Source organism: Salarias fasciatus, chromosome 19 (genome assembly GCF_902148845.1).
Source record: "Salarias fasciatus chromosome 19, fSalaFa1.1, whole genome shotgun sequence".
NCBI lineage: Eukaryota > Metazoa > Chordata > Actinopteri > Blenniiformes > Blenniidae > Salarias > Salarias fasciatus.
The window spans coordinates 2,882,379-2,905,089 of record NC_043763.1 but is presented as its reverse complement, the minus strand read 5'-3'; the positions used below and the strand labels follow the sequence as shown (position 1 = coordinate 2,905,089).

At 45.1% G+C, this 22,711-nt stretch overlaps 1 protein-coding gene across 1 annotated transcript; it reads left to right on the top strand.

The window, feature by feature from the left end:
* The first annotated feature begins 1,320 nt into the window (after nucleotides 1–1,320).
* Nucleotides 1,321–18,817, top strand: lrrc9 (leucine rich repeat containing 9). Its single transcript, XM_030117665.1, has 32 exons — nucleotides 1,321–1,377; nucleotides 1,689–1,907; nucleotides 2,489–2,629; nucleotides 2,724–2,787; nucleotides 2,893–2,963; nucleotides 3,937–4,119; nucleotides 4,231–4,386; nucleotides 4,492–4,691; nucleotides 5,490–5,621; nucleotides 5,709–5,878; nucleotides 5,968–6,086; nucleotides 6,729–6,864; nucleotides 6,939–7,073; nucleotides 7,153–7,268; nucleotides 8,700–8,879; nucleotides 8,972–9,091; nucleotides 9,250–9,441; nucleotides 9,513–9,638; nucleotides 10,385–10,522; nucleotides 10,604–10,781; nucleotides 10,863–11,083; nucleotides 11,178–11,300; nucleotides 11,381–11,511; nucleotides 11,590–11,698; nucleotides 11,951–12,090; nucleotides 13,330–13,466; nucleotides 13,911–14,128; nucleotides 15,164–15,232; nucleotides 16,074–16,199; nucleotides 17,453–17,636; nucleotides 17,717–17,873; nucleotides 18,784–18,817. Exons 1-32 carry the CDS (start codon nucleotides 1,324–1,326, stop codon nucleotides 18,815–18,817), a joined length of 4,479 nt encoding a protein of 1,492 aa, XP_029973525.1. The 5' UTR covers nucleotides 1,321–1,323.
* The last annotated feature ends 3,894 nt before the right edge of the window (nucleotides 18,818–22,711 follow it).

The window sequence follows — 22,711 nt, the reverse complement described above, 5'->3', positions numbered from 1 at the left end:
TCCAATATTCTAAAATGTGTCAATTCAAATAAACAATTCGTCCCCCTTGCTATCCTGGTTTCCATAAATTCCATTGATCCTCGTGGTTCATAATTTAAGGTAATATTGGGTGAAGGGAGGTTACAGCCTGAGTCTGAGCCTCCAGTACATCACAGAGCAAACACACAATCAGGCTTCTGGACAAATTAGAGTCACCTTCCAGAAACAGGTTTGGTTCTCCTGAGCTTACTTGAAAGTCCAGCTGAGTAGGTGCTGGAAGCAGATACAGATAGAAGCGGAGACCTGAATGGAAAAACCTAGAATTTAAATCAGATCATTAGAAATGCCCCATAGCTGACCTCAAATTCATGTTTCGGATGAAATTAGAGGAGCAAGAGATGCACAACGAGAACATCCAAACTCCCAGGCTGGACTAGAACCTTCTCAGTAGAGTCTAACTTCATTACCTGGATTATCTTTTCTGGATTCTGCAGATATCTTTAGAAAACAACAAGCATTTTGGAGGGGAGTCCAGTTGATTTTTTTTTTTTTACATGCATCATCAAAGTACGTACTGTAGGAGGTTAATGCATTCATTTGAACAGTGAATAAATACATTTTAAAAAGCAATTTATGATATTTTCTGTTCCGTCCTGTTTTTCCCTCAATGTTTTGGGAAGTGCTGCGTTCACGTCAGTCGGAAAAGACTGGTGCGTTCACTGACCAGATGAACTCAAACTCTCAATGATTAAATAAACTACTCGTCGGATTCGGACTGGAAGATTGGGAGAGGAAAACAATGAGATGGGAGGACGGAGTAGCATTTTGTCCCGTTGTTTAGTCTCGATGCACCCCTCTTTTAACCCCCTCTTTCCCTCGTGTAAACAGGAAGAAGTCTCCCTCCTTGGTAACCAGACTGGCGTGCCTGGTTACCGACTAACGACAACATGAGCCAGCTAACCTGACTAGTAGTGTTTATTAAACCACGTAGCATTACTTCACGCCGAAATGTAACAGAATGTTTGAGATAAACCGTATCAAGTGTGACACCTAAATGACGTGTAGTTAATTAACCTGCGAGCACCGCTGGATCAACAGAGGGGCTTCCAGAAGCTAGCAGGGCTAGCATCATGTGCTAACCAGGCTTAGCCAGGTCCAGGTAGGTTCAACCAGGCTCACTGACAGCCTCATCCTGGTTACAGGAAGGTTTATCCAGGCTGAGCCAGGTTACAGGTTTAACCAGGCTCTCTGAGAGGTTTAACTGTTTTGTTTTTTTCAGTGTCTGTATTCAGAAGATTGTGAGAAGATAAAATAACTAGTATTTATGTTTGTTGCAGAATCAGGATGCAGAGTGAGAAACAGAAGAACTACAGTGATGAAGAAGTGATTAAAAAGCTGGTGAGGAGGAAAATTACACACCTCGTGAAGTACTGGGATAAATATCTTTTTCAGAAAATCCATTGAATGTGGATGTGATTAATATAAATAACAATACATATGAGATGTTTGGCATCCCAATGCAATAAGTGCCTATCAGTGCATCAGATGTACAAAGATCAGTTTAAATGAAATGAGTTCGTATCTGTTTAATTTCTCATACAGATTAGCTACGCACGCACAGGTAGAACATGCAAACTCCGAATGAGCGCCGGAGGTCATAGTGGTAAAAGCCCTAGAGCACATAGTGAAGTCATCATTCTTCTCAACAGTGCTTGGTAAATGGAGTGTCCTACGACAAAATTGCCCAAGAAGGGAGCAACATGAAGTCACTGGAGATCTTCTTCTCCGGTTTCCCTCGCATGGTGGGGCTCTCCTTCTTCCCGAGGCTGTGCCAGCTCACCATCGTAGACCAGAACATCCAGCACATCCAAGGCCTGGAGTGTTGTCTTCTGCTGCAGGAGCTCTGGATCGTCCAGTGTCACCTCACAGTAAGTCTCTCATGGTTTTAATCATTCATAATAATCGATAACATGATCACTGAATTTAGAGTGGGAGAACAATGAGTATATCATGAGAAAGTGTCTGTTTAGTCCTTCTGTTTTTCCCTTTCTGAACAAATGTTTCAAATTCCCTAATACTGTGAAATGTCCTTCAAGTGTTGCTGCCTCCAAACAACAACAAATAAATGTACTTTGTGCTTCATTTAACAAATCTGCTGAAAGACCTGAAGTTATGTCTGCCACAGTGTGAGTACCTGACAAACCTGCCGTTTGTCAGGGTACGAGATTTCTGCAGCCTTCAGCGTCTGTTCACAAATTCACACTGGCAGTGTGGCTTTGATGCTAAAGCAGCAAGTTACGGCAGTTCTTTCTATCAAAAAAATGAATGAATGAATTAAAATGAATGTTTCCTTGGTCATTTTCACGCTTTGCAAGGTTTGCTCAGAAGCCTAAAAGGCCACTTCTGCCTCAGCGCCGTTCTTTGTGATATCAAACTAATGCTGAATATAAGCTGTTTCTCTTCTCACATGTTGTGAATATTACCTTCTGCTTTCTCGCCCTCGTCACAGGAGATATCTGGACTGCAGAACTGCGTGCAACTCCAGAAACTCTATCTTTATGATAATCAGATCACGGAAATGCAAAATCTTGAACTGCAGGTCAACTTAGAAGTTCTGTGGCTGAATAATAACTGCATAACACAGATACAGGTTTGAACTGCACATCTATCAGTTTATTTATCTCTCTGACTTTTTGAGTTGTAATGTATATCTTGTGGTGTGTTTTTTTTTTCTTTCCATTCAGGGTTTGCACACACTTGAAAAACTTCAAGAAGTGAACCTGGCTGACAACATGATTGAAAAGATTGGTAGGTTTTATCAGACCTGCATGTTTTTCCGTTGTGAGTTTGATGAGGATCCAATGAGCTGTTCAGTCAGGCTGATAATCAGATGTTTTCTTGACGTCTCATCAGGACACAGCCTTGATCCCCTGGCCAACCTTCACCATCTCAATCTGTCCGGTAACAAAATCAGCTCCTTTAAGGTGAGATTAAAAACCATAGCATGCTGAAGACATTCTTTTAAATAGTTGTCTTGGATTTTTACAATTTGATTTTTTTATTAAAATCCTTGGTTTGATAAAAGGCGTATTCTCTGAATTTGTATAAAAAAGTCAGGCCCTTTCAGATTTTCAGTTATTTCTCCAACAGGCTTGCAGAGCAGGACCTTCATAGAGATATTGGCCGGCGTATTTCAGATATTTGTAATTCCAGATTCAATGATATGCGTCCATTGCATTTCTTTAAAAAGAAAAAAAATAATCTCAAAGGATTGTATGTTTTCTAAGCAGGTTTTCCTGGTGACAGATTTTCGTCTTACACCGTTCACGAGTGGGTGAACCCATTCAGAGGGTTCCATTGTTCCCTTCAAGGACGTTTTGAGGACACGGAGAGTTTCGTGTCTTTGGCTTTGATTAAAATGTCACCTCAGATCTTCTTCCCACTGTCCTCCTTCTCTCTGAAAGCAGCTCCGCTTTAAAGAATTCAAATATTGTCATTCACTACACATATCACTGTAGATTGTAAGACCAGCAGCATGAAAAAAAGTCTCTTCTCTCCTTGGCATTCAAAGCTTGACATTCCTTTTTAGCTGCTGTGGATTGCAAACCAGGAACAAAAAGAAATTCCAAAAGATGGTCTTATTATTGTACAGTCGGTTGAATATATTCACACTTCGAAGGTTATAAACAGTTCATTGTTGGATTGTGCACGTTTTTAGTCCTTCAGACACATGAAGCAGAGCTGCTGGGAGAGGCGCAGGAAAGGTCTATCTATGCCTTTTCCAGGCATGTTTTTTTTTTTAAATTATGAGAAAAAAAAACTTGTGATATAAATAAATAAGTGGAGGTAAAACTATTAAAGATAACTATCATGAAGAAGACGACATGGTGGTCCGTGCTTTATGAGGAAACTCCTGCATCCTCACACTGAACGTCTCCTTTTCCACTGCTGCTTCAGGAGCTGACTTTCCTGGCCCGTCTGCCCAGTCTGGGAGAATTATCCCTGCAGGAGCCCACGTCCAGCCCAAACCCCGTGTGTCTGCTGTGTAACTACGCCACACACGTGCTCTACCACATGCCGGGCCTGCAGAGACTCGACACCTACGACGTGTCCAGCAAGCCGGTCAAAGAAGCAGCGGAGGTGAGGACGCCGCGTGCAGGGCGGATCTTACAGTGTCTCCTATGGGGAGACAGATGGGAGGTTGCAGATTGCATTTATTATTTTAATCCACTAAAGTCTTGCTCCTTGTAGTCTGCAGTCTTGAAGAAAATGATGTACTACAACATGCGTGTGCGTACTGCACGGAGGAACCTGGCAGAGACCCGGTCCAGCCTGATGGAGAAGAAGAAAAGTCTCCTGCAGTTACCTGAAGAATGCATCAAGACCCTCAGCCACGCCCTCAAGAGCGTATGTACAACCTGTTCCAACATCGGGGGAATAACGGAGAGTTCTCCGAGCTGTTCAGGATGCGTTGTACATGTCCAAGCTGTTTCTGTTTGGTTGCATTCCTAGCTTGAACGTGAGCTTTCCATGGCGCCGGTCAGCTGTAAGAAGGACGATCCGGGAGCTCCGCTCCAACTGGAGGAAGGTTCAGCCGAAACCGGCGACTCAACTTCAGACATCAGTCACGATCCGGACAGAGAGAACAAGATACTGCTGAAAATCGAGGCGCTGAAGGAAAGACTGCGAGCGTGGACCACAAGGATGGAGGAGTTAGTTTGCATGTTTGGATAACAAAGAAGTGCTTAATGTATTGCAGGGTTCTGCAAACTTTTTGAAGCCAAAGAACCATTTTTATGACTTTCCACTAAGTCAAGTTCGTTTGGAGCCATTAACCTTTAATACGAGGCTAATGCAGCTTATGAAGTTTCATATATAGTTTTGATTCACATATAAAAGCTATATCTTACGATATATTATGCATGCAGTTTTAACTACAGTTCACAATAATGAACCTTTTAACACATTTAAACAATTTTTTAACCTGATTTTAACAGTTTTCCTCTTCTTTTTAAGCTTTTTTGTTTAATTTTAGCTCTTTCAGCCATTTTAACTCCTTTTCATCAGTTTTGCATGCTTTTCTGTAACAATGTAAAAACATTTTCTTTTAGAAATGTAGACATTTCCAGTTTTTTAAGCTGCTATATCTCCCTTTTCCCCATTTCCAGTGGTTTTAGCTATTTTTCCACATTTTACATTTGACCTTTTTTTGAATACCTTTTGAACCAAGAGTCATGAAAAGTTTTGAATAGTACTGTGGTGTGTAACTATAATAAAATAACTTAAATTAAAGTGTTTTTAACCTATACAAGATAAAGGTGGATCAACCCTAACCCTACAGTAAAGTTTTGAGCTGTTTGAAGTTCTTTTCAGATATTAGAAGTATCAGATCAATTCAGATTTTTTTCTCCATGCATATTTTTATTGTTTTGTGCGTGCAGAATGCTTCCATGCAGAGAGAAAATATATTCTTGTTTATTCACATGGCGGGTTCCTCCATGTATCTCCAGGATTGAAGCCTGCTTCGAGCAGGACTTGGCTCGAGCCACCAGCAGGATGGAGTACACGGTGGAGTTCCTGCTGATGGAGCTGGAGAGTGTTGGAAACATTCGTCTGGAGGAGGGCAGCTCCGCAGACTTTTGGTGATTGTATCATACCTGCAGCCGTCATGTGACTGTCCCACTCGAGCGAGGAACTAAATGCTGGCTGTAATTCCTCCTGACCGACAGGTTCACCTCCTGCTGCGACCTCCTGCTTTCCCGGTTTGTTCCTTTAGACTACAGGAGCCACGGCGTTGTCGACATTAGGATCAATACGGTGATCCGCATCCACAACAGCGCTCTGCGGCTTCGCTTTGAGGACAGGCTCCACAGCCTGGTAGCCAGTGACGACTCCATCTATTCACAGTGAGTCTGAACAATAACTTCACCACACATGTCAAAAGTAATGTCGTCACAATGAAAGAGCCTTTTTTTTTTTTTTTTTCACGCAGAAATCACAGACGTCGACTGGATTACTTATTCTACACAGCCGACCCTGAAAAATGTGAAAGGGAAGAAACTTTGTGTATTCTTGAAGAAGGGTTCAAAACAGCAGAGCAACTGAAGGTGTGTGTCGCAGCTCAGACTCTTTGTTCTGAGAGAACAATCCCAAATATTCACGGTTATTCCAGCTAATTCTTCTCCGCGTGCCTGCGCACTCCTGCACAATAGAACGGATGTGTGCAGAAATGAATTCCATCAAATCGTCTCTATTCATTCAGAGAGCAGAGATTCACCAGGTGTGATGTGACTTGTGTCTGTACTGAGACATCAACACAACCGCCGCGGAATAATCCGCACTACGGGGTTAATAATGTAGGCAAACATGTCTTTTGTGTGAGTATAGACACAGATGTGTGTGTGTGTGTGTGTGTAACAAAACGTGTGCATCTGTAATTAGATTTGAGTATATTTGATGTGTTTGGTGTGTGTGTCCTGACGTGTGTGCACATTCTTCTTCACCTGCACGTCAGCTGCATTAGTGGGTTTAGCTTCCGTTCTGCTATGAGCAGTTAAGAGTAAGTTTGTTTCTGAGTGTTTCCACGTAGCACAACCTCACAAACCCGTTGATGCAGATGCACAAATGAAAACGTGAATCTGTTTATTTCACTCAGCTGTAAGCGTTCAGTATGAACTGAATCTCCTTGTCCTATTTTCACATACATTTTCATTAAAGCAGCTGTTTACCACTCTGGCTGTGTGTATCAGGCCTTGGGGAAAGACGGCGCCATTCCCTTGTCCAACAGCTTGAGTGTGACCGAGCAGCCCAGAATTGAATATGCACTTCATCAGTCGAGTCAAGGAGACCCCAAGAGAAGCGTGGAAACCCTCCCCTTCAGGCACGGTCAGTTCATTCTGCTGCGATCTTATTGAATTCACATCCAGAAGGCTGCATTGTGCTTCTTTTCCTGCCTTAAGGTCAGGTTATTGTGTCCAAAGTGTTTGTGGGTAACAGTACGCCTCTTCGAGAAGCGGAGCCGCTGGACAGAAGCAGCTACTCCAGAGTCTTCTCCGTCTACAGGAATGTGGACACGAAGCACAGGACGAGCGACGGTACCTGCAAGACGACTCTCATTTTATCTTTTTGAACCGTTCAGTCGTTTTATATGTCTCTCTGTGTATTTCCCATCAGACAGACCCTGCTCCACCAAAATTCACGAGTGCACTCCCCGCCGGAGGCAGTGGTTCGTGTTCGACCATGAGCTTGTTCTGCCTGAGTACATCGTTTATTTTGAATACATCACTGAGGTAAATGAGTGTGGGTAAATGGTGTTTTTAATTCAGAATTGGTTTATTCTTAATTAAAGGTGCTGTAGGCAGGATTCTGCTAGTCAATGCTAATGTTTCTGTGTTTTCTTTGGATTAAATGTTAGAGTATCCATCGATAATCCTTTAGGAGTGTAGCATAATTGCACTACCGCGAGGGCGCAGCGTTTCCATCTGTCTCTGTTCTGAGCTGAAAAGGAATCTCGACAGCTCCAGGTATCTTTGACCAATCAGAAGAGCCCCTGAGGCTCTAACCGTGATTGGTCGAGGGGCGTTCGTCACATGTTCTTGTGGGAGGGGCTTAACTTGCGTAAGGGCGTGATGTCAGAGAAAACAGGACAGGATTGACTGTGCTGGGTTTCAAATCGCCATCTTAGATGGGTCAAATCGCCATCTTGCTTAGGTAACCCTAAGCAAGATGGCGGAGATGCTGAATCCTGCCTACAGCACCTTTAAGTAATTCAGAATTATATTCATGAGTGTCGTGTTTATATGGGAAAATGAAGGATTCAATCCTGTCTCACTCCGGGATCTGTGAAGCGTTCTGATTGGACGGGGGCCGTCGTGACGGAAGTAAACAGCGTTTTTCTCGTCTTTCTTTCTCAATTAACTTTGACGCTTCAGATTTGAAAATGTCCGCATTGTTAAGTGCCCGTCAATACGCTCGATTAATTATATCTAATTCTTCTAAAACTGCCGTTGAATAAATCGTCTCCACACGAGTCGAAACGCGGACCGCGGGCCGCCATCTTGCAAAATTGCATCATCACGACGGAGCATGCGCAGAACGACCAGAATGAAGTCGCGCCTAATTAGCATATAATTCCTCTTCTAAAGGAGAATAAACCAGCTGGTTCATTTAGATTTAAACATAATTCTGAAGTTAGTTTTCAGGTGTTTACATGGTCATTTTAGAGTGGAATTAGACTTTATTTGGATTTATAGAGGAATAAAAACTATCATTTAATCGCACCTGCTACTCTCATTAAATGACAATAGTTAAGAGGCCACAGCCCTGTTTTATCTAGAGTGGGCCCAAACAGTAAAACTTAACCTTTAACCTACAGTTTTAGTTTTCCTGTTTCCTCACCAAAATTGAAACTCTTGAGGAACGGTTTTGGCCCTCGGGCCTTATGTTTCACACCCGTTATCCTGCATATTACACTGTGACCAGTTATGGCAGGTAAGTTACCCACATGCGAGACCCATGTGATTCAATAGTCTATTTAAAAACAAAAAAACAGCCCAGTGAGCAAGGGTACAAACACAAAGGAGTCAAAATTGAAAAAAAAAAAAAGAAAATTATATTAACGTCAAGAACCTCGACAAATTAAGAATCAAGATTTCCCTTCACTCCAGGCCTCTCGTACAGCACTGCTGACACACCCTGATGTTTTGCTGTGTTTGTGGCAGGATAAAGATCAGCCGTCCCCGCTGAGCAGCGCCGCAGGCAGCGAAGCGTCCGTGGACGCCGTCCAGGACAGAGCAGCCGTCAGCATGGAGCCAGCGCTGAGGCCGCTGCCCAAACTGTTGAGTCTGGATGATAAAATCCTCCTCGCCGTGGCCAGAGCCAACGTTCTCAGTCAGATCACTGTATGCGCTCTGCCTTTTTTCAACGCTATTCTGATTTTAAAACCATTCAAGCGTGCTCTCTGTGGTTGTTCATTGACTCGTTGAATCTGCAGGTACTTAACCTTCACAACAACAGTCTGAGCAAAATAAAGGAGATTTCCAGGCTCACGGCTCTGCGGCATCTTACAGTCAGTTTCAATATGTTGGCGCGCCTGGATGACATTTCTCACATGGTAAACGTGACAATGAAAGGCTGCACCTTCACTTCACAGCTCACTTTCAAGTCAGAAAAAAGAAAGAAGTTCTGAGCAGCTTGCCTCTTTACCTTCAGCTCAGAAGGAAGCGTGCGCTTCATGTCTGATACCGACTGTCTCCGTCCCTCAAACCGCAGCCCCACCTGGAGGTTCTGGACGCCAGCTTTAACCAGCTGGTGACTCTGGAGGGGCTGCGAGGGCTGGGCCAGCTCAAACATCTGGACGTGAGCTGGAACCGGCTGAGCCGGGCCAGAGAGGACACCGCCGTGCTGAGGAAACACGCCCCGGCGCTGCTCCGGCTGGACACGCGACACAACCCCTGGATCAGGGTGGGCGCTGCCGCCGCCGGGCCCCTGGTCAGAGCCCAGGCGCCGGAGTGACGGGGTTTTCCTGTTTCCAGCCGGAGGAGGTCAGGATGACGGCACTGGGCCGACTCACGACCCTCACACACCTGGACGGCGAGCTGGTGTCCGAGGAGGAGGCCGCCGAGGCTCTTCGCACCGCCGCAGGCTCCAGAATCAACCAGGTCAGCTTTTCATTTCTTTAAAGCGGTACAGTGGTTTGCACTGCAGCCTCACAACAAGATTATCCCTTGTTCTATTCTGAGCTTAAAGCTTTTATTTGTGGGAAGCTGATCTGCTTTCATGCATATAAATTATTTTAATGGACAAATAAATATGGTAGAGAAAGAACGAACATGTTAGTGACACATTCATTGAAGTGAAGTGGTTTACTATTTTAAAAGAGGTCATAACTTTAAAAAGCTCACTCACTATATCTCCGCTAATAAATCTGCAAAGCACTTTAATTTATTAGCTCAAAAGTCAACCAGTGTTTTCAGAAATGAAATATTAGATTCACTTTATACCAAGAATCTGTATCGTTTACCGTCAACAGACAGCAAAACCCTGTTTAACCTTCAAAATGAAGACAAGCCCCTTTTTACAAACATTTTCTCAAAAGTAGAGTTCAAGTTGGTTTGATGGAAACTGAGATAAGTGTTGTTTTTGTATTTAATTTATATATGAAGCATGCCTGAATGAAATCGGATATTGAGAGATCTTTAGAAAGCACCTGGGATGGTTGGTTTGCAGGCTGAATGTTATTCAGACCTTTTTATGGAAGCTGTAAAATTTGTTCAAGGACAACACTCAGAGAGTTTACGTTTCCTGAGGACCGGCCGCGTAGAAACAGTTTCAGTATAATTAAATGTGAGGCTGATTTATGAGGATAAGCTGGATTGTGAAGGAGTGGGACGCTGTGTGTTCACAGAGCTGTCTGACGGCGCACTGCCGCACCCACAGCCAGCGTCCTCGCAACCTCAGCCTGCTGTCCACCGCACAGCTCCTGAGTCTGAGTCCCGCTGACCAGAGTCTGAGCCCAGACCTGGACCCGGACTGGATGGCAAAGGTGAGACGCAATCAAGACGGTGCACATAGAATCAGATCTTACCAGCTGTGCCTGTTATTCTGCTTTTTGAACGCTGGTCAGATCACCACCCTGAACCTTGACGGTCAGAGGATCAGTAAGTTGACAGGTCTGAGTAAACTGGTGAACCTGCGCTGGGCCTCCTTCAACGACAACGACATCAGTAAGGCGGAGGGCCTGGACAGCTGCGAGAAGCTGGAGGAGCTCTCCCTCAATAACAACAGCATCAGCTCACTCAGCGGTCAGTCGTGCTCTAACACAGTGTAGAGCCGCAGCGTGAAGCCTGTCTGCGTCCGACCGCCTTCTCCTGGTTTCTCCTCAGGACTCTCCAGGCTGCACGGCCTCAGTAAGCTGAGCATGGACGGGAACGACTTGTCCGGTCTGGACGCCTCGGCTTTAGACCAGCTGTCCAGTCTGTCCTTTCTCTCAGTGGAGAACAACTGCATCGCTTCCCTGCACGGCATCCACAGGCTTCGCTCTCTCCTCGAACTCTACATCGGCAGCAACCGGATTTCCACGTCCAGAGACATCTACTACCTGAAGGCGAGAGGCCACACCCACCGAAAACCACAAACAGCACAGTGAAATGAACACTCAGCAGATTTACTGTGTTGGTTTTATGCTCATGTCTTCTCAGGGTCTGACAAACCTCATCATTCTAGATCTCCATGGTAATCCTTTGGTGGAGAAGCTGGAGAACTACCGGATATACGTCGTGTTTCATCTCTCCTCCCTCAAAGCTCTGGATGGAGTGGCTGTGGTTTGTGCCAGGAAAGCTGAAACCAGCCGGATGCAAGGTGTTTTACTGTAATCATACTGATTCTTTCTTGTTTCCTCAAGGAAATGAGTGAGAGTGAGAGTGCTAAGAATACGTTCAGAGGAAGGCTAACCACCGACACAATAGCAGAAAAGCTGGGCCACTCCAACTATTCAGAAATCACCTACCTCACCCTGCAGTCCTGCTCCATCAGGTCTGCTGCTGGAAACAGGAACCTGAAGCACATTTAAAGATTCTGTGTCTTCACTCTGCTCTGTTTTCCTCTTGAAAGGATGGTTGATCTGTCTCCAGCAGACGTCTTCTGCAAGCTGCGCAGCGTGAACCTGGACCACAACAACCTCACTTCCTTCTCCGGCCTCATCCACCTGCCCAGCGTGAAGGTGAGCTCTGCTCTCAAACTGCCTCGGTTTGTGTTAGATCAGGTGGATCAGACTGATTTTAGTTCAGAGATCACATACAGAACGGATCCTTCTCTGGGCCTGTCAAAGATTAGCTTCCATAGTTAGAGGGATGATGCATCCTGATAACAAAAATCTTCTTCTGTTCAGGTCTTCTTCACCAGCAAGAAATTATCAAACCTACACCTCTACTTTTGTCTTGGCCCTCAGTCTTCTATCCGCTCCTTTTTACAGGCGTTATGTTTAAACTACAACCACATCGAGTCCATCCTGCCCAGGCAGAAGACGCAGGCTCACCTCACCAGCAGACAGATCCTGCACAGCAAAGTCCACTCCAGTGGCTACGGCCAGCAGAGCCCCTCCAAAGCCAGCAGGTAACGTACAGGAGCGCACACTCACACACTTCCTCTATATAGTATATACTGAAACCTTCCCAGCACTTTTAAATAAACGAGGAATAATAAGTAAAGCCGAGTTTCATGTCCCACAAAGAACATTACACTCCTTTCATAGCGTTCTTATTGTGTTGAAATCTGTGTAACTGTATATAAAAAAAAGTTATATACGTTCTAAAAGAAGTCATCCAAGTTAGAAACCAGAGAAATTATAGTGAGCATACTAACCCTCATTTTACCAGTAGCTGACAATGATTCAAAGGTGGAGAAAGCAGAGTCCTTTTCTGTGTCTGATTTTAAACCGATTGACGATAATTTGAAAGAAGGCTTTAATATAAACATATATAAAGCATTAATAGATACATATTGATAGTTTTAATATAAAAAAGAGACTTTGTTCTAAAGTGAGATGAGAAAAGCCAATTACACTTAGAGGACTGAAAGAAAATCCTTTTTGTTCTCTGTTGTCTGGAAAACTCTGATTGTTGTTAGAAGCAGACAGGACTAGATTATCTTTCTTGCTTCATCTTGTCTCGTCTCATACAAACAATGTGTGACATACCACAATGGACTGTCTGTTATTTATTTTAATTGCATGCTAATCTACCTATATAAATACAAAATAAATTCTAGACGTGTATATTTGACTTATGTTTGAGGTAATTTAAAGAATTTCTGTTATTTGTTCTTCCGATTCTGATTTATAGGTTAAAAAGGATGAAGAATGAAGCAAAAAAGACTTGGAATAAATGCATTTATGATGTGTTATAATATAAAATACATATATGTTTCATCTGTCATTCAGTTTCATTTCATTGTGGCGAAAAAAGGAAAAAGCTTCAAGCGTTTGATATTTTGCCCTGATGCAATGTGAGCTGTAGCCATTAGGGGGCAGCACTGACCTGCTAATGACTGAGCTGCACTTCAACACAACAAACCTTTAATTATGAACTGTAACATTTATCAACACAAATAATGTAGATATTTAAGACACTTTTTATCAGTTTTTTGGGACACATTTTATTGAGTCAGTGCTCTGACCTTCAGCCACTGTTTACTGTGCACAAACCAATACTTTTAATATCCAGCAGTGTGACTGACGGGCAGAGTGCCGTTTGCTTCGGGAAGCCTGCACCTGTAGGAGCTGACCCAGTAAATGGGGCAGCGGGAGGGGGAGTCGGACCTGCGTTTAACCGTCCCTTTGTGTCTGCGTTGAAGGGAAGCTGGGCCCAGTGGCAGCCTGGAGCCGCTGATGGGAAGCCTGGAGGTTCTTCATCTGAGTCACAATGGCATCTCCAATATGGCCAATCTGCAGCTCAGCAGGCTCACCAATCTTAAAGCACTCTTCCTCCAAGGTATGTATAGTTGACGGCGCGCCCCTCCCTCGCCGAGGCGCTGAAAAGTGCGGTGTGTGGCGCCCGTGAAAAGAGGAGCCGCGGCGGCGAAGTCTCCCATAGACCTCAGGCCAGGTCTGTGATGAGACTGGAAGAAAAGAACCACTGACTTCCTTTTCAACTGCTTTTGATGGCTTTTGATTGAGTTTTGCTTTGTCGGAGTGGTTTTCCCAACAAAGCCCACCTTACTTCCCTTTTTCCTTTTTCTCCCTTCTCACTCAGAAAAACCTTTGTAAGCTGTGTCTGTAATTTCTGTTGCTTTTTTTACACCAGAGGCAGACAATAAACACCCCACAACTGTTAAAATAGCCCTAAAATGTTGCTTGTTATGGTTTTGATGACACGGTTTGCCCCCTTGTTCCAAGTGTGTCTTCATTGTTTTCCTGAGGTGTGTTTTGTCGGTAGGGAATGAGATCAGCCAGGTGGAGGGCTTGGAGGGGCTTCAGCAGCTCAGGGAGCTCGTTCTGGACAAGAACCGCATCAAGGTCCTGTCCAAGAGCTCCTTCGCAGCCCAGGGCGTCCTGGTCGAGCTGCATCTGAGCGAGAACCGCATCCGTGAGCTGAACCACCTGGATTCTCTGACCGAGCTCCGAAAGCTCTTCCTCGGCGTGAATAAGCTGCAGGTATCCCCCGCCCCCGGCCGCGGCCGTCTCCTCCCGCGCCGCGCTGGATATTTCCAATGTTTATATTCGGATTTTTAATGGAACTGCGTTTTCAATTAAACCGCCTGAAAGACTCGCGGCACAGTGATTTTCAGAGGTCAGCGCCGAGGTCGCAGCCATCTTTTGAGCAGTTTTTGATTTACAACCAACTTCTGCTGATTGGTTCACATGTATTGGATGTTTGAGAATGCATTTCATTCAGCGTGCAGCAGTATTACTTTTCCCTGCATTTGCAAAGTAAGACATGAAGTATAGTAATCATGAGTCATTACCACCCACTGTGGCATGCAAGGGGTAGCATTAGGGAGAATCAAGTTTGATTGAAGGTCAGGGTCGTGCGTGTGAAGAAAGAGGAGAACAATCAGGACAACGTGTAATCAGCTTCTCAGCCTGCATCTCCTCACCCAAGGCGAGTGATTTGCACTTTAGTTGGCAGTTCCCCCTTCCCTCCACTTCCTTACTATTGCCACGCTTTCAATTAAGACATCAAATACAGCAATCATCCCTGAGCATCGGTCCTCACGCTGGGGGCGTCTTTGAATCGCCGCCAAGGCCGAGCGTAAAGCCGCGAGTGGCAGAAAACACCCCCGTGCTCCGCTGCGTGCCCAAACTCTCTCATGAGATTAATGAGAGCTCATACATGTAATCCTTCCCATCAGCTGCTTCCATCCTCCCTACACCAAAACCATGAAACCTTCAGCCCCGACGCATATGCTTCGGTTATTCACACGTAGCAGGACACAGCCGGTGTGAGAGAGACACCACGCCGGTCAGCAGCTCCACTGCTCATGTTTCTTTAAAAAGCCCACCTCTCACCCCTGATTTACATCGACATCAGAATGAAGTTAACCATCACAAACATAAATAAGCAGAAAGCAGCAATCTTGAAAGTGCCTTGTTATTTATTTTTCTCCCCTGAAGTGGGTTTTTGGCCGGAGTTGAGCGAAGCTGCAGATATTGGTAAAATAAACTGATCTGTCGCTCTGATTGTTGCAGGACGTCGCAGAGTTGGAGAAATTAGCGGTTCTTCCTTCGCTGACGGAGCTCTCTGTGGTCGGCAATCCAGTGAGTATCTCAGGGCTTCACGGACAGTCTGTTCGGTGGCCGAGCCCCTCCGACTGTATTCACGGTTGCGATGTCGGCGTCGATCCAGACTGTGAGCTTCGGCACATTTCGAACTCGTTCTCCTGCGAACAGCTGACGCCGAGCATCGCGTTCTCACTTACACAATCCAGAGTCCAGACCCCGGACGACTCGGTCGTTCCAAATTAAGTGATTACACGACGGGCCGTCTGCTGCACACAAACCGGCTGGCATCAAAGGCGAAGTCGTTGACCAAATGGCAGGCTGCTATTGGCCCTGCTACCTCTCCCATCTGGAGCCCACGGATCAGGCCTGAGCAGAGCCGGCAGCCCAGGGCCTCTCTCCCGTCCATAGGGTAAAGCTCAGCTGTGGTAGCCTCTTTACCGCTCAGCCCCATCCCCCATACCTTCCCATGAGGGGGGGGGGGGTTAATCCTGCCAGAGGGTAGAGGCCAACAGCCACCCTGGAGACAATACGTCCTGCTGTTGACCACATGAGATCGCTCCTTCACCCATGTTCCCCGGCCAAAGCCTGTCCCGTGGCTGGGACATCTACTGGCATGCACCCACGGCCGCGGCGCAGCAGCGGAGTCCTGCAGGAACATGTGGTTCTGGGTTTCCAGCCTGCCCTCAGCTGTGAAGGGGCCTGTCAGCTGGGTCACTGGAGTAGCTGCTGGGAACTGCAGAGCGACGCTGGGACCCACATAGCATCACATTTATCCCAGATGCCTCGGGATCCACTGCGCTCACGCTCACGTTTCTGCCGTCGAGTTCGAGGGAGCGTCTTTTACATACAAGCAAATATGTATTGTCTTCCGTCTCAGGTGGCCAGAAACTCTCAGCACAGGCCGGCGGTGGTGCTCCGACTGGCCCAGCTGCAGGTCCTGGATGGTGTGACCGTCACTCTGGAGGAGAGGACGAGAGCAGAACTCCCCTGCTCCGATCAGTCTGTGAGAGCCGCACAGCTCACACACTCACACACACACACACACACACGCCCAAGGTCGACCTATTTTCAGCTTGAAACGTTAAACTTTTTGTGAAGATTGCTCCTGTACTTATGGCAAGGCACCTTTCACAATAACATGAAGGAATATATATATTTATGCGGTTCTCCCTTCAGCGTTCTTCTGGAACTTGTTTCTTTTGTCGTGGCTGCAGCACAGTTGTGCACACGAAAAATAAGGGAGATTTTACAGTGAATAAAATTGCACAAACACATATAGCGCAGGCCTCATGTTCTCCCCCTTCACAACATGAAAAATGTAGAAATGTACATTAATGACCTGCAGTGAAAGGTTCCGCAAAATACAGATTTGAATCGAAGCATAAAAATCAGTTTAAAAGAAAGAAAATGAAATGTTAAATAAAGCTAACAGTGTAATACTACAGACAGGAGGAGCAGCGTTACTACGCCCTCAGACTAACCTTCTCTTAACCTTCGCTCCTCGTTAAATCAGGATTAAATGGACATCTCCTCTCGTTTGCATACTAACCACGAGACGTTGCCGTCCGAGAAGAAGTCCGCCAAAAAGAGGCCAGCTTCAGTCGATCTCTTTCACTCCGACTGATATAATGTTCATGTAATGGGAGAGAGGGCCAGTAATGCTCCTGCAGCTCTGAATTAAAAGCAGTCTAAGCCTACTACCATCATCCTGCTGATTAGTTGAAATGTGCCCGGCCGATAATGCACCAGTGGATTTACCCCCTATTAGCCAGGTCAACACGACCCCCTCCGCTTGTTAATCACGGATATGGAAATGGCAGAGAAGGAGACGCAGGGTTTTCTCATTAAAAACACGAACACAGAGCCCCCAATTGACTCTCACTTGTCACTCTCAATCTAGGCCCGTAACTGCTTTTCGCTGGAATTTGAACATTGTTATTGATGAGCGGTAATTACCGCTCCTCCTGCAAGATGGTTATATATGTGGGAAAAAAAAAAAAAAAAACCAAGAAATCTAATCACCGATCCCCTGCCGAGCGCGTGGGCGGAGTGCGCACGTCTCCCAGGCTGCACAAGATATAGGAGGAAAAATAAAAGTAAACTGTTTCAGAGTCTGGACGCATGCGTTATCGAGGGCAAAGACACTCGCTTGACCCTGGAGGCTCTCCAGACGTCATTTCTGCAGATCATGTGAGCGTACACTGTTGTGGAGATGTAGATCCTAACTGGGTGACGCCGGATGCTTCTGTCTCCAAGCCGTGTCCCCCGCGGCCTGGAGCGTCTGTACCCACCACGGAAATCAACCTCCCCGGACTGCTCCCCCTCGTGCCTCACAGCGCCGCCGTGCGAGGGCCGAGCGTGAGCGCGGGGCTGCAGAGCCTCGTGCACGGCCACGACGTCTTGCCGGGCAGCGCGGATGACGACCACTACATGTTCAGATGTGAGTGCGGCCTCCGTTTCGATGAAAGAGATCAAAGGTCAACGCCGCTGCCGCGACTGACCGTCTCATTCCCAACACAGACAGGAAGCACAAGCACGGCGCTGTCGCCCGAAGCGGCCAGACCGACGCCGGCCTGCGGCACAGCCGGAGAGCGGGAAGCAGCCTGCCGGCCGCCGGCCTCCTGTCTGACGGGAACAGAGTCACTCTCACATACTCCAAACAGGAGTCGTACAGCAGGTGAAGCTGGTCGGGATCGGAGGGACTGATTCCTTTAACCATTTAGAAGGAACTGTGAGTGTGAAGTGATGAAGCTCAAACGGCTGTCATAAAGGAAATGTCTAGATTTTACAATTCATTGCATCCAATCCAGTTAAATCTCTTAGAAAGTCGTGCACATTTCACTGTTTGCTGTTATAAGATTCTTCTCTTGAAGTTGACCTTTTATTATTGAGTTCAGCTCAGCTTTACAATGTGTTATTTACACTAAACATGACTTATTGAGTCTATCATTTAAATGCCACTAGCAGTAGATTCCTGTGCTCACAATTTTTTTTAAATCTTATCAATTAACTTGGAAATTTAGATGCTATAATAAGAAATAACACAACACCTATCTGTATAACTGACTCAACCACTGCACCTATTTTATAGCATTTCCTTCAATTAAAGGTGCTGTAGGCAGGAGTCCGCATCTCCGCCATCTTGCTTGGGTTTACCTAAGCAAGATGGCGATTTGACCCATCTAAGTTAGCGATTTGAAACCCAGCACAGCCAATTCTGTCCTGTTTTCTCTGATATCACGCCCTTACGCAAGTTAAGCCCCTCCCACAAGAACGTGCGACGAACGCCCCTCGACCAATCACGGTTAGAGCCTCATGGGCTCTCCTGATTGGTCAAAGATACCTGGAGCTGTGGAGATTCCTTTTCAGCTCAGAACAGAGACAGATGGAAACGCTGCGTCCTCGCGGTAGTGCAATTATGCTACACTCCTAAAGGATTATCAATGGATACTCTAACATTTAATCCAAAGTAAACACAGAAAAATTAGCATTGACTAGCAAAATTCTGCCTACAGCACCTTTAAGGATTGTTAGTTTAATAGAAAGCATAAAATGTTCACTGGAAGAACACTGCTGTTGTTTTTCAGATTCCCCAGTGGCGGTAAACCTCCACACATGTAGCAGCTCCATGGAGTTCGGTCCAGAGGTGAACACACACATCAGCCGTGGCTGTTAGTCACATTCACAGTATTTCCATCCATCTGCTTCAATGACAGATAGCACATTATTATATAGTTTCTCTTTGGTTACTATTTGATAGGTCTGCAAGGATCTCCATACCAGATATTCTCTTTAACAGCACAGTATGCTTCATCGTCAGCTTCAATAAAATGTTTGAATTATCGTCGAACTGCCTTTGATTACTTGAATGAAGGTGCTTGAATGCAGCATGTAATTCATCCAAGCTGCTTTCAGAATGACTGTGACTTCATTTTCTCCTCACATATACAGATCGCTGTCCGCCGTAATCTGAGGATGAGCGGTTTTGGTGTCATTTCAGCTGCGATGCTATCCTTTGCCCCAAACAAGTAGAGGGGGGAAAAAAAAAACACCCACAGATGTAAGGGCGTGTGAGGCTGGCATGCCCCGTCCATTGGGTCAAACGCATCCCCAACAAGTGGATAATCCAGCTTTAGCACACCTCTCTGCGGACAATAATCTGCAGTCACTCAGATAAAGATGTAATCTTGAATAAGGTCCAAATGGATTTCAGAGATTGTCAGTTTCATCATGTTAGCCTCTTTTCGAAAAGCCCACTGCAGTTTGGTCCCCCAGCGGGAAAATCTGGTGTGTTGTAATGAACCTACTGCACTTGATATTTATGATGCGAGTTCTGCTCAGTGTAATCCCGCCACGCTTCCTGTTGGGCTGGTTTTTTAGTTGTGATCAAGTAAACAAAATCAGCAGGCCGGATATGGAGGATGTGGCTCGAGTGACGCATCGGACCCGATAGTTCAATTCATTTTGAATGTCTTGGCATCAGAATGTCCCTTTATACTGAAAATCACAGTTCATCTCAACCACACTCACATCTACAGGCAACTCAGAGAAGGAGACCCACACATGCTGAGGTGGAACATGCAAATGCTGCATCACAAGACTTTGTGACAAGTACACAATCATTTAAAACAGCAGTTTTTACTCACATGTGTCACAAGACATCAAAATCTGGGTTCAGGGAAGCTATGCCAGCCTTAGAGAAAAAGAGTATTTTTCACCACCAAGTTCAAGTCTCTGCAGCGGTGCTGCTGACATGACCACTAGGTGTCCTTAGAGCTCCATTACCGCTGCCAGTCAGCCCTCACTGAGTTTCCCTCCAGGCCTGCAGGTGATCACTAGAAGGGGGTTTTGTGCACCTCAGTTTTTTCCCCCCCTCCTCCTGCCTTTGGTGAACATCTGAGGCACAAGCCAACTCCGCACAGCAAAAAGTGAAAAGCTCTGCCCAAACAAGCTCCTCTAATGCATGTACTTAACTTCACTTAATTTGTGTTAATTCCCAGCATTAAGCGGGGCTAATGACTGCGCAAGTGAGTGCACTGTCATTACCTTGCTCTGCCTGACATCAAATGGCAGCTGATGGATTCACATTGAGAGGAAAAATAAATAAATAAAAAAAACAGCCGAGATTTGAGGGCTCAGCGTGAGTACTCTAATGCATTAGGTATTGCAGGGGATAATTACACATTTCACATTTGCGTACAGTATGTGCAGTATGGATGTTATAAATATAACTGTTTTCAATTCTGTCCTGCGTGGTGTAAGCTCATAGCCGACACAGCACTTCACACAGTATGTCTCATATCTGCATATCTGTCCGTATTTTTAACATTAAAATGACATTAGCATAAAAATGGTGAATAATTTATCACTTCAGAGTGAACCCAGATGCACTGCTGGCTCTGTCTATCTCTGCTCCTCTCCTCGCCCCTCCATGTGAGTGGACCACATGGTTTGTTGCCGGTTTAATGGGATGGAATGTGACAGGTTATGTTTTCATCTGCCTGATATGGAGCCCGAGTCGGGCGGGAGGAGGACAGACACAGAGAGAGGGAGACAGAGGGGGGGATGGAGAGTTGGTCTCTGCTGTTATAATTTGGATTCATAATTAGACATGTTTGTGCTTGTTGTGAATCAGTTATAGATGATGCCCCTCTCCCCCATCACACACACACACTCATAGGAAAACACATGCTCTGTATGGGGCTATTACTGCCGGTCCACTAACTCCCTACATTTGCTGTGTCTGTGCATTCAGAGCGCCATTAGTCCAAGACTCTGTGAATAATTGCTGAATGGACCATGTTTTCACTGCGATCTACTCAGGTTCCAGTGTCAGGAGGGGGAGTTACAGGGGTGGCGACGTTGATTGATGTCTGATGCAGAAGTTAACATATTGCACGTTGTGCGCTGCCTAATCGAAGCATCGTGCGCCGTGGATGAACAGCATCACGCCGCACGTGCTTCACACATGCACCAGCTTGTGTTAACTTGAGGAGCGCTTTGATACAGGCCACAATTTCATCAACATCATCACTCGAGGTGAAATTGCCGTTGGAGAAATGAACTGTTTAGCTGCTGATGAAAGCCAACTGCAAGTCATCAACAAAATATAAATGACTTTGTTTTCAAAAGGTGCATATTATGTCCCAAGTTCATTTTTTCCCCACAAATACATCCTCTATCTTGCCATATTGCTTCTCTTGAAATCTGTCATTGAGTTGTTGCTGTCGCTTGTCATTTTCCTGTAATTTGTTTCCTGCAGAATGAAGAGTGAATGAAGTGAGAGTGACAATTAGACTGAAAAGGAAAATGCTTTTATTTTGTGTAGACATTTTGGGTGAGAGCGCGTCTCACAGAAGCATTAAATCTTAACTGCTTTTCATTTCTCAACTTGTGTGTCATTTATCGCATTATTGAACTTGTGTGTCATTCATCACATTATTTCAATCACTCAAAGCAGATTGCTCGGTTGAAATGGCAAAAACAAGTTAACGGAACAAGCAAACAACAGACAAATACCCAATTTTCTTGTAAATTTAACTGAAATCAATTTTCAGGGCTGTGTCAGATGGCCTGCCTCGGGGGCAATTTAGTATCACCCTTTTGTGTTTCATGAGATTTGCATTGTGTGTCTTTTTGAATGACTTAAGTGTTAATTCAGGTTGATATTCTTCACCAGCCTGCTGTGACAAAAACAGCAATGTTTTAAAAAAAGTGCTGCTATAGGAGGATTACAGAGTGAAATGCATGTTGCCTTTCTGTTATGATTTAATAGTGTCCGACACCGAGCAGAAATTGCTTTTTCAAGATGCCAAGGAAGCACAACCTTGTGCCCTCTCTTATCCCCCCAGCCCCAATAAATAACAACAATTTAATCTGCTTTGCCCCAGATTTTCATCTCTCTTTGTGTTGATACTGTGGCCATTTCAGCCATTACTGCATGAGCCTTCATTCTGCCCTCCTGCTTTTGAGGTAAAATCAGCATTTACGGGAGGCAGACACTTGAACACAACCACTTTCATTATATGATTTTTTTTTTTTTTCAAAATTGCTCTTTTTGTGTCAACAACATGATGACAAGGACTTACAAGGTAATATTAATATTCCTAATCCTTTGTCAGTTTGGGGGCTCAACTAAGCGCATTGGATTTAGGATTTAAAGATAGTGATGAGTGGTCAAGTTAAAACTGATTCAAGATAAAGAAGATAAACAAACCCATGGAGTCTGTTTGGTGTAATTATAGTAATATTATACAGTGATAAACAAGTTGATGTTTGTTGTCTTTTAAAGACAGAGCATTTGATGTGTTTGAAGGTGACAGAGCCTCTTTTTTTATTATGTTTGATAAGTATTACAGTTATTACTCCAAGGACTCTATAAAAGAGGATTTTATCCCCATTTTCCATCAACTGTTTGGTTTCTGAGTGGGCGTGGTTAAGTTGTATCAAAGGCGGGGAATACGGAACACGGACCAATCAGAGGGCTCCCGCCTGTCCCTTCTCCACGCTGATTGG